The sequence below is a fragment of the Gavia stellata genome, chromosome 10, assembly GCF_030936135.1.
Source record: "Gavia stellata isolate bGavSte3 chromosome 10, bGavSte3.hap2, whole genome shotgun sequence".
Classification (NCBI taxonomy): Eukaryota; Metazoa; Chordata; class Aves; order Gaviiformes; family Gaviidae; genus Gavia; species Gavia stellata.
Genome location: NC_082603.1, coordinates 6,539,728 through 6,552,635, shown reverse-complemented (window position 1 = coordinate 6,552,635; position 12,908 = coordinate 6,539,728). Strand labels below are relative to the sequence as shown.

The window sequence follows — 12,908 nt, the reverse complement described above, 5'->3', positions numbered from 1 at the left end:
AAGGAAGATGCCCAGTTGCTTCCGTCTGGCTCTGCGGATGGACCACTTTCCCACCATGCACCAGTGCAAAAGGCATGCTGAATTGGCTGAAAAAACAAAACCGGGAGGAAAAGTTGTACATGCCATGCTCCCGCCCTGGCTCTCTCCCACATGCGGCTGCAAGTTCCACCAGGTTGGAGTTTAAAGAGTCTCAGCAGAGGCAGCTGTTTGGGCCTTCCAACATTGGGGTTCGTTTGGGTTTCCCGAGGGAGGCAGCTAGGACGGACCCCCACCTCACGCTCCTCTGCTCCGTAAGGACCTGCCTAGGGTTGCTGCAGTGAGGAACGCTACCAAAAATGGGCCACCCGATGACGCCTCGAGCCCTCTTCCCAGGCTGAGATATTTGGGCTGTGCCTCCCTCTCTCTGCACATCCAGGAGGCTGCTCAAGTACATCTCCCAGGGATCCTGGGCTCGGCCACCTCTTCTTCCCCTCGTGCCAGGCTTCTGACCTGCACTGCAACGTTCAGGATGGTTAATGGGCAAGGGCAACCTCGCAACAGCAAAGGCATCGACCCTTACAGCTGGGCTGGGAGGATGCTGCTGGAGAGGAACCCGTCTCAGCCGGAGCGGCCTGGGAGACAGGGCACTGCTGAAAAATTAAGCACTCCCCCTGGGATCCCGGCCAATTCCCTATCCATGTGCCGAGAGCAGTGTGAAAAGGGGAGAATAAGGTATCTCCTCTTCTCAGGGGTACAGGCTGGTTTGGAAGCAACCCCCTGGCCAAAGAGGCCCCCACCAAGATTAGTCCCAACATTTTGGATGGGAACTAGGGATGGTGATGACCTGCAATGGGAGCTGTTTGGGGTGCAGGCACAGAACAGGCTGGGCAAGCCATCCCCTTTGAGACTGGACACACCTAAACAAGTTGGAAAGAGGATTGATAACAACATTGGAGACTATTAAGTGGGACGATCAAGAGGAAATACCCAGATCCAGGAGTGCGTAAAGCAGCACCTTGGCAGAGCTGGGTGTGCACTGACTTGAGGTGTCTGAAGAGGAGAAGATGACTTCAGAATTTTCACGCTCAAGAACTTCGTGCAAAAAGGAAGCAAGACAACGATCTTCTACCCGCCCTTCCTGGCAGGGCGGATATTAGTGTACCCAGTACATGTCAGGCACTGTCTTTCATGCTGAAATTCTCTGCACAGTGAAGGAGGAATGGATTCCCATGAAAGGAAAAGTTTGCATCAGTGACCAAGAAGGACCACACTGTCTGTTCTCACAGACAGGCTGCATACTTTGCTGCTTCTCAGAGCAGAGATCTTAAAGCGTTTTGAGCAGCACAGCAGTGCCCAGAAACCACATCCCCACGGCATGAAGCACAGGAAGGCACGTGGAATGACATCCATCTGAAGAGGATGGCTCCCAAGAGCTGGTCCCAGCACAGGCGCATCCTTGATGGGAGAGCTGGCCATCTGTCTCGTGTCTGGATGGAGATGTGCCCTGTGGCTATGGCACAGGGTGGCCTGTAAAACCATCAGGCACTAATGGCTCTGTCCTGGTGCTCTGAGAGAACCCTGTGAGTGATGGAGGGGGAAATCTGGGGGACATCTGTCTTCCTGTGGTTAGGAAATAAGTACTATGCCTTATGGCTGTTAGGAACAGAGCACCAGAATAGCAAGTGATGTGAGACCAGGTTCAGGAATAGATGTCCATAGGGACGTGAATGTCTGTGGAGCATTCGCCTGACCCATGACCATCTCAAGGGCTACTTTTAGGGGGCAAAAGTGAAGCTTTGGCTCACTTTTGCATGAATGGTAGAAGCAGAGGGGGTGAAGAAAGGTAGAAGTAGCCTCAAGGAGTGAAGCTGGCTGCCAGGATACAGTCCCAGCAAGATTTGGTTACAAGACCTGCTCTCCCCACCATAAGGACGGAGCTTGCTGGACTGCCATGGGAAGTCTTCCTGCATCAATGCCCCTTTGTTAGCCCACCTGCAGATGGCCTAGAGGGTATGCTTCCATACCATGCTGCACCACTGTGCTGCATCCTGAACTTGCCCAAGAACCATCTCTTCCAGAGCAGGCTGTCCACAACTCCATAAACACGTTGGTGGTTGTTTCTGCAAGTCATCGTTGTTGCATTGCCCGGCAGGGTGTGGGCTCCAGGAAGGTGAATCTGTGCACTGTGATGTGCAGGGTAGGCTCACCAAACTGAAAGGTGAACAAGTTGGGTTGGCATTTTGGGATCTGGACCACGATGGCAAGATGCAACGACCACGTGGGTTTTCTTTCTTCATCAGTTGCCTTTTGGGAATTGTTCCAGGGCAGTAGGAATCCCTGATAATCTCTCATGTCCTTGAAATACCCCATGCACAAGGAGGACAAGACCGAGGTAACACAAGGAAGAGATGGGGATGGTCTCCCTCACATGACAGCAGAAGCTGGTCTCTCTCTCTCTCTGCCTCCACCTCCTTTTGAGATTATCCACCTTCACTGCTCTGTCCATCCCACAGAATCAGCAGAAAGCCCAGACTGCTGCAGAGCTCCGTCTTCCCAGGACGCATTACAGGTACCCTGCTGAGCACCAGGTGATCCAGCTTAGGAGAGCAGCATTTGCTGGCGAAGCCTTGATGTCAAATGAGAAAGACTAGGAATTCCTCCTGAAGGCATCTTCTGTCTGCAGGGACCCAAACAAGAGCCCTCGGCAAAGCTGCCATCCTTTGCCAGGGATGCAACAGAGAAGAGTGGAAAGACTGCAAAGAGTCCCTCCTTGAGCGGATGAGCCATCTGAGACTGTTGCAAGAAAACTCCTATCCCTAAACACCTCTTCATAAATGAGATGACCAAGAGTCCAGGTCCTGTCTCGTTTGCTCTGCTTTACTTCTGGTGGCCTACTTCAAGATTTCAAATGTGTGCATCATCCCCACGATCAGCTGTGGAGGGTGACAGACCCGCTCCAGGGATGCTGGCTGGAAGAAGTGTTTCTGATGTGGCAGGGAGGATGAGGCAGCTACAACACGCCATGCTGAGGAACCCTCTTCCCCTGCGAGCCAAGATCACAGGCTGGGGGCATTTGAGTTTCCCTTGTACATCTCCTCAGATGCTGCGAGGGATGCAGAGGGAAGAGCGAGCTCTGTGGTTCATCCTTTTGTGTCACGAACACAGGCATGGGTGTTGTGGCACTTCAGAGAAGATGGCAGGTGCAGGATTTTGCTCAACTGTCACCCTAAAATAAAATTTTTAAAAAACATGCAAGTCAGAGAGACACAAGGAGGCCAAACTGCTGCCGTCGACTCACGGCCAGCAGCTGGGAGCTCGGCTCAAGCAGAGGGAGAGGAGCTGTTGAGCTCCAGAGATGTGCCCAGGTGCCACCTCCTCCCAGCAGGTCCGGCAAGCCAAGGGCAAGACTAGCAAGAGTCCCGCTCCCCAGAGAGGTGGTTGTGTCTCTTCCAAGTGCCACGCTTGCAGAAGAGTCTGTTGGGCACAGCACGGCATCTCCCAAAGTTAGGGGTCACCCTGGCCTCCACATCCTCCCCCCAGTTCTCACTCTCCAAAACAATGACAAAGTCCCCAGCATCCTCCTGCCTTTGCTCCCCCTTTCCTCCCCAGGAGTAAACCACATCTGAACCCCAAAAAACTCCTGCTCCCACATGAGGGCACTTTGAGAAGCCAAGCAGGGATGGTGGCGTTTGGCCTGGCACCCTTCGGGGGCTCTCTGCACCGACAGAGCCAGGGCAGGGGGCTGGCTGGGGTACGCAATTTGTCGAAACCCACCCTGGGAGGCTCTGAGCCCCCCCTGGCCCCACTCATGCCTCCCCTCGAGGAGGACAGCTGCTGGCTCTGGGAGGCCGCGGACCTCTTTAAACTCGAAGGAAAGCAACGTCAGGGTTCCCTCAGGAGGCGCGGTGGTGGTGGAGCAGGGGGGAAGGAGGGGTGGATGGTGCGTCCCGTGGCCAGGTTGTGGCAGAGGACTGGGAGGCAAACCTTGCACGCCACCCTGTAGGGGCAGTTCTCTCCTAGGCCCAGAGGAGGCGAGATCACCCGTACTAATTTGTACATATCCTTATACGAGATCCTGCCGCTGCAAAGGAAGCACAGGTGGGTTAATAGGACACTGAGAGGGTGAAGGGGAGGATGGAGAGCTTAACAGGGGGATGCTGGGGCCATCTGTGGGGGAAGACCCCCGGGGGTGCACAGCTCTTCTCCTTCTGGTTCTGTCAGACCCAGAGAAGCTGTGAGCATCAGCTACTGCCTTCTCCACCATGAGTCAGCTCACACTGACCCATCTTGACCCTAGAGAAGGACAGTTTTGGCAGTAAACGCCACCCCATCACCCTTCCTCATTGTGCCCCTGGCCATCTACACCTGGTAGGGGAGGGCTGGGATTTTAGACAGGGTGAGACTGCAGCTTGGTTGCCTTCTAGCCACCGTGAGTCCTTTTGATGGAGCTGTGTCCCATCACACCACCAGAGAGCCTGCCCTTCCATGGCCAACTCTGTGGTCCTCACAAGGTCCTAAGGAGGTTGGCAGCTGAGTCACTTGTATCTCCAATATCTGGGGAACCTGAGACGGGGAGAGATAATGTGACCAGCTGGTGACTGGTGGCTCTGGCACTAGCCCCTAGGTCTCTCACGGTCCAGTCCTGTGCTCTGACCACCAGACCATGCTCTCCCAAGGGTACACATTATTAGAAGCAAACCCTCCCATGCACACACCCCTTCTCGCCCACAGAAGCGCATCTCCCCAGACCCAGGTGCAGCCATCGTGGGATACGGCCCGTATCCCTCCTGCACTGGCTGAAATAACGAAGCCGTCAAGGCGGAGAGCTGGCAGGAGAGGGTACCGGGGCCATCGGATGCTGAGCTCCCCATTCCGCTCCAGAGCGGAGCCCTTTGGGAAGTAGGACCGCGTGGGGTGGAAGTGCTGAGGTGCAGCGTGCCGCAGCCTCCTGGGCATCCTTAGACAAGCTTGGAGAGAAACCGCACGAGGAGGCAAAGATCAGCGTTACCGTCCTACCCAGCACCTTTGCCGCTGGTTTCTCCTTGCTCTTCTCCCATTCCCTCTCCATTGCTGGCCAGAGCTAAGCCAATCATATGGGCAAAACCCATCCCTGAGCCCCCCTGGTGCTGGGCAGTCTCCCTGTGAGACCTTCATGTGATGGCGTCGGTGTCAGGATGCAGAACTGCTGCCCCACTCAGGCAGTGGGACCCGTTCGGATGTACTCACCCATTCCTCACCCAGCAACGGGGGCCAGGGCTGCCCCCACGGGCCCAGCACCACCACCTCCTGTACACGTCCCCTAACCGCTGGCTTCATATCAACACGAAAAAGCATGTCTTGCTCAGAAATCAGAGGGGTGCATGGCATCGATAGGACAGCTCAGGCACTTTTGCAGTGACTGTCCCGGAGACCCAGGCCACCAACGTGGGGGTTGAGAGTGAATGAAGTGCCTGGTGTGAAGAAATCCTTCCCAAAAGGAAGTGAGAAGCCCCACACTGAGCAGCTGGGTGTTTCACTGCTCTCGCCTCCTCTCCCTTCTCTAGTTGTCTATCAGGACATCTACTCACCCACGCTGACCTCTCCCCCTTGCACAAGGCACAGTCACCCACTAACAAGCAAACCCACCTGCTCACGGGGGCCTTGCATAGCAGCAAGGGTGCTGGAAGAGGCCATGCGGGGAGGAACCTGGCCAGCACTGAGCTGCGCAGGGTTGGACAGAAACGGTGGAGGAAACTATGCCAGGACCTGACGATATTAGGCATAAAAAAAATATCTTGGCTGGAGCTGGTCTCTCGAGGGGCAGGACATTAGCAGTGGAGGTGAAGAGTCTCCAAAGGCAGCACATGTGGCTGCCAAGGGCTCTCGAGATAAGATCGCCCACACTCCCCGGCACAGCGGTAGTGGGTCATGGCTCCAAAGAAGCTGTCTCTGGGCTGGGGGAGGGAGGAAGGGGCCACACAAGACGCCCTTGTGGAGCTGGGAATGAGTGGAGGGCGACCATGATCCCAGGGCTGCCGAGGGCTCCGCACCGCCCTAGGGAAGCTCCAGACCACGCTGGGAGGAGTGGTGGAGAGCAGCTCCTCTGCAGCAGCAGCGGGAGCAGAGCCAAAGCCTGGCCACCCAGGGTATATATGGCCTCTGTGAATCCATCCCATTGCTGGGAACAGGCTGCTGCCTGCAAACAGGAGCCCTGTTCACTGGGGTCCTCATCAGCAAAGACATGAGCAGAGAAAACAAAGTTCTCCCATCTCTAGAGGGGTGAGCAGGCTGGCCAGCATAGGAACACAATTCCTCAAGCCTATCAAACACACTGCAAATAAGGTTCTCCACAGGTGACTTGGCAGGAGCCCAGCAGACCCCCCAGTGTCTCCCCATGGAGATACACGCAGCCCTGCTCTGATGGGGAGCTGTGGGTGCTGGGGACCAGGCGATGGAGCTGTTCTCAGGGCACAGGCACCCAGTTGGCGCACGGGCGTGGGGAAGGAGGCTGAGAGGAACCTGCCCGCTGGCCCGGGAGGAGAGGAAGAACAGGAACCTCCAGCACTCAGGATAAACACCATGGCAAACTGTTCCTGTGCCACCAGGCATTGTAGGAACCGGCTGCTGCCCTCGTAACGACTGCAAGCGAGAGCAGCCCTTCCCTGACCGTTCCAGGCGTCGCAGCCAGTTTCCAATAGCAGAACACAGAGATGTCTGTTTAAAACCAGCTCTGAGAGGTTGCTTGGAAGAGAAGGAGCTGGCTACATACCACGCTGCTCTGTCATACTCGGCCCAGATCCGGACAAACTCATCTAGATGGTGAGGTCCCAGGATGGAGGAATCCCGAGTCAGGTATTCAAAATTGTCCATGATGACCGCCACGAACAGATTGAGCATCTAAGTGAAAGGGAAAAAGGCAGAGAGAAAGGGAAGGGAGAGAGTAAAGGAAGGGTAATCGTGGGAAGATGGCAGATGACCCTACGGCAGGGGTGCAGGTTGGGGGGCTGATGAGAGGGAGCCCCAGGACTCTCAGAGGGGAGGAACTCACCAGGAAAGAGCAGAAGAAGATGAAGGAGACGAAGTAAACGTAGGCCAGGTCAGTGCCACAGCGCTCATTCTCGTTCTGCCCGGACGTCGCCGTCGTGTCCGGCTCACAGCCTTTGCCCTCCAGGCAGGACAGCATGATCTCCTGCCATGCCTCTCCCGTGGCACTCCTGCGCCCAACATAGCCATGCTCAGCAGCTGTGGTGGCACGGGATGGAGCCGCAGCAGGATGCCCCCAGGAGAAGCCTTAAAAGAAGCTGTGCAACCCCCTACCCAAATTAAGCTCATCTCCGGCGTGCAGAGGATTGAGACACTGGGTCAGCAGCAACCGAGCTGGACCCACATGAGCGCAGCCACGCCAGGGTGTAGCTCCTGGCACGTGGGGCCAACTCCCCCCAGCCAGCCCATCCAAAGAGCTGGGGGATAACCATCCTTTTTGGGGCAGGGTAAAAAAAGAAAAAAAAGAATTCCTGAGCTCCTGGGGCCATGTGTCACCCAGTTGCTCTCTAGCACCAAAAGCTGACCGCTACTGAACACCCTGAGGTGAGAACCTGCCCAGCCCAGCTCCTGGCATGCTTGCACCCAAAACCACTGTCAAAGGAGTTTTCTATGGTTCCTTACCTGAACAGGAGCATGAGGGAGCCCAGGAAGCTGCGGAAGTTGTTGTGCCGGTTAATGTGGCTTTCCTCATCTAGTTTGATATTGCCGAAAACCTACGGGAGGGAGAAAAAGGGCTCAGTTATTCAGGCAAGAGCTTGTCGGTCGGGGAAGCAGCTGCACGTTCACCTTGGCTCATGGGCACGCACCCCTGTGCTGCAGGGACCGATCCTGCTCCAGGTCCATCACCCTCAGCGCAGCTGGCCCCCAAAGCAGCCGACATCCACCCTCTGCACAATCCCCTGCGGAAAAGCGTCCCAGCAAATGTATGCTGGTGCACAGCCAGCACACCGAGGAGCTGGCGCCGAGCAGCCATCGGGGAAGGAGACTCTCGTCTCCTCGGCAGAGATTTGCGGTTAGTGGCAAAGGCTGCGAGAGGCCGAGCTGCCATGGAAACTGGAGCACAGCGGACCTGGGATCAACCAAGTCCAACCGCTCCACATCCATCCCTCTACTGTGCTACAGGCAGCACCCGAGCACCGCACGGCACCCGGCGGTCCAGGGCACGCTGGAGGCACAGGGATGAGTCGCACCACCCTGGGTGGGTGGTGGGTCACGATCCTGGAAACTCCCAGGAACTTTTCCCTTGGTGGGGAAACGGTCCGTGATGCCAGGGTTTGGCACAGCAGTACAAACAGGGTGGGGAAGAGCTCAGTGAGGGAGGGACAGACCGACTGCTAACCCGCCACGGACAGCCAGACACCGGGGACTACCATCCCCAGGGCCAAAAGAGGCAATGAAGCCCCAAACGTGGACAATACCCTAATAACAACCCACAGCCAAGGCCATGGTAGGACATAACGAATGTTCGTAAAGTGCCTCAAATAAGAAAAATGTGCTGTTATTACTGTTAAATATTTATTCCACTTTCCGTGAACCTAAAAATACGCTAACTGCAGAGTATTTTTTTCCCTGTACAGGTTTTTTGGAATGTGTAATTGTAGAATATTTTCTGCCTCCAGCTATTTTGCTCAAATAACGCCCACAGACTTTACTGCTTGGGGATTTGTTCACAATGGTGTTAAAAAAAATAAAATAAATCAAATACTACCACACGGCAGGGAGGGGGGCTGAGTCAGATGGCGGTTGTTTAGCGCGGAGAACACCTGGAGCTGGTGCCGAGATGTGTAGGACAGAGTGGCCAAAACCAGCCACGCGACTCTCGGGGCAGAAGAGAGGGGGTGGAAGAGACTAAACACCAGCGCTGCCAAGCAGCCCGAGTGGGGGTCCACTGCCTCCCCAAAATCTGCCTGTCCTGGCGGCGCACGTCAGGCAACGGTGTTGGGTACTGCGGCAACTCGCTCATCGGGCGGCTCCAGATCCCAAGTGTTCGTCGTCAAAGATGCTTTGTCAGATCTTCAGCGTGGGATTTAGTCACCGCAGAACCGAGCCAGCCCCGCAGCACGTGTGGAGCTGAGAGTTTTAGCTCACATGCTTCTTATTTACCAGCTGGAGCCTGGAAAGCTCACATCTTCCCATGCTCTGCAGACCTCCCACCATCTGGTAGGTCATCACAGGTCCCAAGCCCAAGCAGACCACCAGCAGCACGGCTACAACATAAACCCTCCTCAGAGGCACAAGGTGGACAGCGGGTTGCAGGGATCACCGCCGTGATCCAGCCATTTGGATGGAAAAGGCAGAAGGCTGCTTACCAGGTCCCTCAGGCATGAAATCAATCTCTGGGGGCTGCTAGGGAGTTGAAGATAGGGTGTAATTTCTAAACGAAGGGGTGGCGATTTGAAAGCAGCTGCCGCACAGGATGCCCAGCTGAGTCCCCAAGACCACATCTCCAAGGGTACAAGTTGGGGAGGCAGCTGTGGAGCTTGACTGAACAAGCCTGTGGCAGGTCCCCCAGGGCATGTGGCTCTGCGGCTCCCAAACAAGCTGTTCCACCCTCGGGACCTTCCCAGACACCGTGACCGAGTGAATCAATGACAAGGCAGGCACAAGGCTGGCTGCTGTGCATAATGCTGAGGACATGCTGGTCCGGCCTGTCCGCGCCAGAGGGATGCACACCGAGATGTCTGTGCTCACCTGCATCCCAATGATCGCGTAGATGAAGAAAAGCATGGCGATCAAGAGGCAGACGTAGGGGAGGGCCTGCAAGAGAAGCAGATGAGTCATCTCATTTAGCACAGGTCCAGCTCCAGAGGAGTACAAAAAGCACAGCGAGCGCATAAGCTGTGCCGATCCACCTCTCCTACAAGCCAACGAGTCAGCAAGCCCTTGGGAACAGCCTGTATTTGGGAGCAGCCCCCCAGCACCGTGGCCTGGGAAGAGACCAGGGCACACGTGACTTACCTTGAAGGACTGCACGAACGTCCAGAGCAGGATGCGGATGGTGTAACCCTGGCGCAGCAGCTTGATGAGCCGAGCAGCCCGGAAGAGCTTCAGGAAGCTCATGTTGAAGCTGCTGGTGTTCACCAGCTGGGAGAAGATGAGAGGGTCAGAGGGAGGCGGGAGCCCCCACCCCACAGCGGTTCGCCCCGCTGCTCCCAGCCCCTGCTTCACCTTGGTGTCCGTCAGGATGATCTCCGTAATGCTGCCGATGACGGTGATGAAGTCAAAGATGTTCCAGGTGTCCCGGAAATAATTCTGCAAAAGGAAGGAGAGAGGGAATGTGGATTTGAGCTTGGGATGGCAGGTCAGAAGGGCGCTGGACCACGGGCCAAGGCTGCTCATGGACAACAGCAGAGCGGTAGCAGAGACATTGCCACCCATTTGTATGCAGCCACAGTCTGAAGCACTGTCCTGCACCTGAGATAGTGGCAGACCTGAGCGTGTCTGCAGTGAGCAGCTTCTCCTGGGAGAGGACTCACGCATCCAACAGGCCACCCTGGTGAACAGGAGCGGGAAAGGCGGCCACAGCCAGCCCTGGTCAGGCTGCAACAGCTCATCATGCTGACCCTCACAGCCACGAGGCTGCTTTGCCCTCCTCTTCGTGGGCACCCGGACCCGCCTCAGTCCCTGCTGTTTGTGCAGCAGCTGGTGCAAGACTGGACTTGACCATGGCTGGCGCTGCTGGGAGCAGGGAGGGTGGCAAGAAACCCTCCTGCTAGTGGACCTCATCTCCCAGTATGGGTTAGAAACAGGAAAGAAACTATGAAACAGCAAATCCGACAGTTGCTCATAAGCAGCAATGAGTAGCTGAAGAAAAGGTAGTCCGTGGCTTCAAATCTTAAACGAGCAGCTGGGGACTTGAGGACCGTGAATTAGGCAAGGCGGTCTCACTGCTGGTCAGTCTGGTCCAACTGATACAGTCCAAGGACAGCAATGCACTGGCATCTCGTGGCTCCCGGGGATGAGGGACTGCAGCCACCAGCATGACTGCAGCAGCAGTTGGCTTTAGCAGAGCAGCTGCCCAGCACATCCATGGTCCAGGCACCAATACACCACAGAAACGAGGCAAAAAGTAAAGCAATGGTGTGGCTTCCCCCACTAGCATCCAGCAGTGGGAAGTTTAATGAGGACAAAGGAGTGATTCCAGCCTAAAAGGAGCTCTCAGGCTGGGACCCAAAATAAATAGCAACAACCTCACATTATTAACACCTTCCCTCTGTGATCTGCATGCTGCCAAAGCGCAAATTAACACCCTCGTCAAGAACAGGAGCAGACACTCACCAAGAAGCCGAAAGCGATGATCTTGAGGACGCACTCCAAGGAGAACACCATGGTGAACGCGATGTTCAGGTACTTCAGGGCCAGCTCATAGGTGTATGGAGCAGAGTAGTACTGATGGAAAGACAGAGACATTACCAGCCAGGAGAGGGCCTGCCAGCCTCTTGGCTGATGACTGTCCCCGGGAAGACCTGCGGTGGCCCACGCTCCTTGCCCTGGGTGCCTCAAGACTGTCTCCTCCTTCCCTTCTCCACCCCTCTCCCAGGATAGCTGCCACTGCTTCTAAGAAGGAAGCACAGAGTAAATCCAGATCTTTCTACAGTAGTCGAGAGGTCCAGATCATTTGGGTCACCTGGTTTAGGGAAGACCTTGCCTCCAGTTTGCAGTATGTGGTGTCTCAAGTGACTATGCCAAGGGGATACATGCTCAGAGTCTGACTCAAAGGATCTCCTAGAAACAATCAGAATACCCTCTGGTCCCATTCTTACCAATCCTCCTTCTCCCCACCGCCCCAAACAGGACAGGCTCACCCTGACCAGCTCACCTTCATCATCAGCACCACAGTGTTCAATGCTATCATGGCCATGATGGTGTACTCGAAGGATGGGGAGACCACAAAGTGCCAGACCCGGTACTGGAAGGTGTGCCGGTTCTGGGGCATGTACCGTGTGAGGGGCTTGGCGCTGATGGCAAAGTCAATACAGGCTCTCTGGAATAAAACAACATGCATCAGGCCCTGGCTGGTGGTAACGTGGGGGACAGTGGCTGCCACACTTCTTTCCTTCATGGGCTGTGCAGGCAGGTGCCTCACAGGTTTCTTACACCTTTTCAACGTCTAGGGAGCTCCAAGCTCCCGAACTGCAGAAAGCCCGTGGAAACGTCCTCTTTCCCCCTCCCCAGACCATACCTCGTTCTTCTCCAGACTGCACTCCTCCATCATTTTGTCTCCTTGCTCTTGGAATGTAATGATGATGAGAGCCACAAATATGTTGACGAAGAAGAAAGGGAAGACCACAAAATAGACGACATAAAAAATGGACATCTCCATGCGGTTGCTGCGGCTGGGCCCGCGGTCCTCCTCCGTCACATCCACTGAATGCTGCAGCACCCTGTGGGCAGACAGGTGGAGAAAAGCGACCAGAGATATGCCCATCAGGACTGCCACCACGCGGCACCTCTCACGGGACCCACTTTGTACAGCCAGCTCTGTCTGACCACAGACTGTAACAACGATAAGATAAACTTCTACCTTAACCTCCTTTAGAAGGATGACCCTTCTAAGTGGCTACAGCCTGTTTTACAGTGCTTTGCCTGTGCCCCTGATGGAAAATGGATTTTCCAGTGCTCCACATACGGAGAAAAAAATTGCCCAAGCTCACATGAGCATGAAAAAAGGGTTAGTCCTATGGTCATCTCTAAAATTGAGCTAAAATATACCTCAGGGCCATGCAGGAGAAAGGATTATCCATCATTCACCCCCTAATGAAGAAGCTAACCCCAGCCATGGTCCCAGCCTCATATGGGGGGTAAAGGTCTACTTGTCCTGACATAATTTCTTGTCCTTCCTCTCCCCCAGCCTGCCCAGCAGTTTTTCTCTCTCAGTCCTGCCAGGGTATAGCCAGTTATTAACC

The 12,908-nt window shown here is 55.4% G+C and overlaps 1 protein-coding gene across 1 annotated transcript in view; it reads right to left on the bottom strand.

The window, feature by feature from the left end:
* CACNA1E (calcium voltage-gated channel subunit alpha1 E) overlaps positions 1–12,908 on the bottom strand; it is a 95,438-nt gene that overhangs the window by 10,169 nt on the left and 72,361 nt on the right. The window contains exons 30-38 of the mRNA XM_059822143.1: positions 12,185–12,386; positions 11,822–11,986; positions 11,281–11,391; positions 10,171–10,254; positions 9,961–10,086; positions 9,694–9,759; positions 7,624–7,715; positions 7,007–7,172; positions 6,728–6,855 (exon numbers count right to left, since the gene is read on the bottom strand). Coding sequence (XP_059678126.1) covers positions 6,728–6,855; positions 7,007–7,172; positions 7,624–7,715; positions 9,694–9,759; positions 9,961–10,086; positions 10,171–10,254; positions 11,281–11,391; positions 11,822–11,986; positions 12,185–12,386 — 1,140 coding nt within the window. The remainder of the gene's footprint in view (positions 1–6,727; positions 6,856–7,006; positions 7,173–7,623; positions 7,716–9,693; positions 9,760–9,960; positions 10,087–10,170; positions 10,255–11,280; positions 11,392–11,821; positions 11,987–12,184; positions 12,387–12,908) is intronic.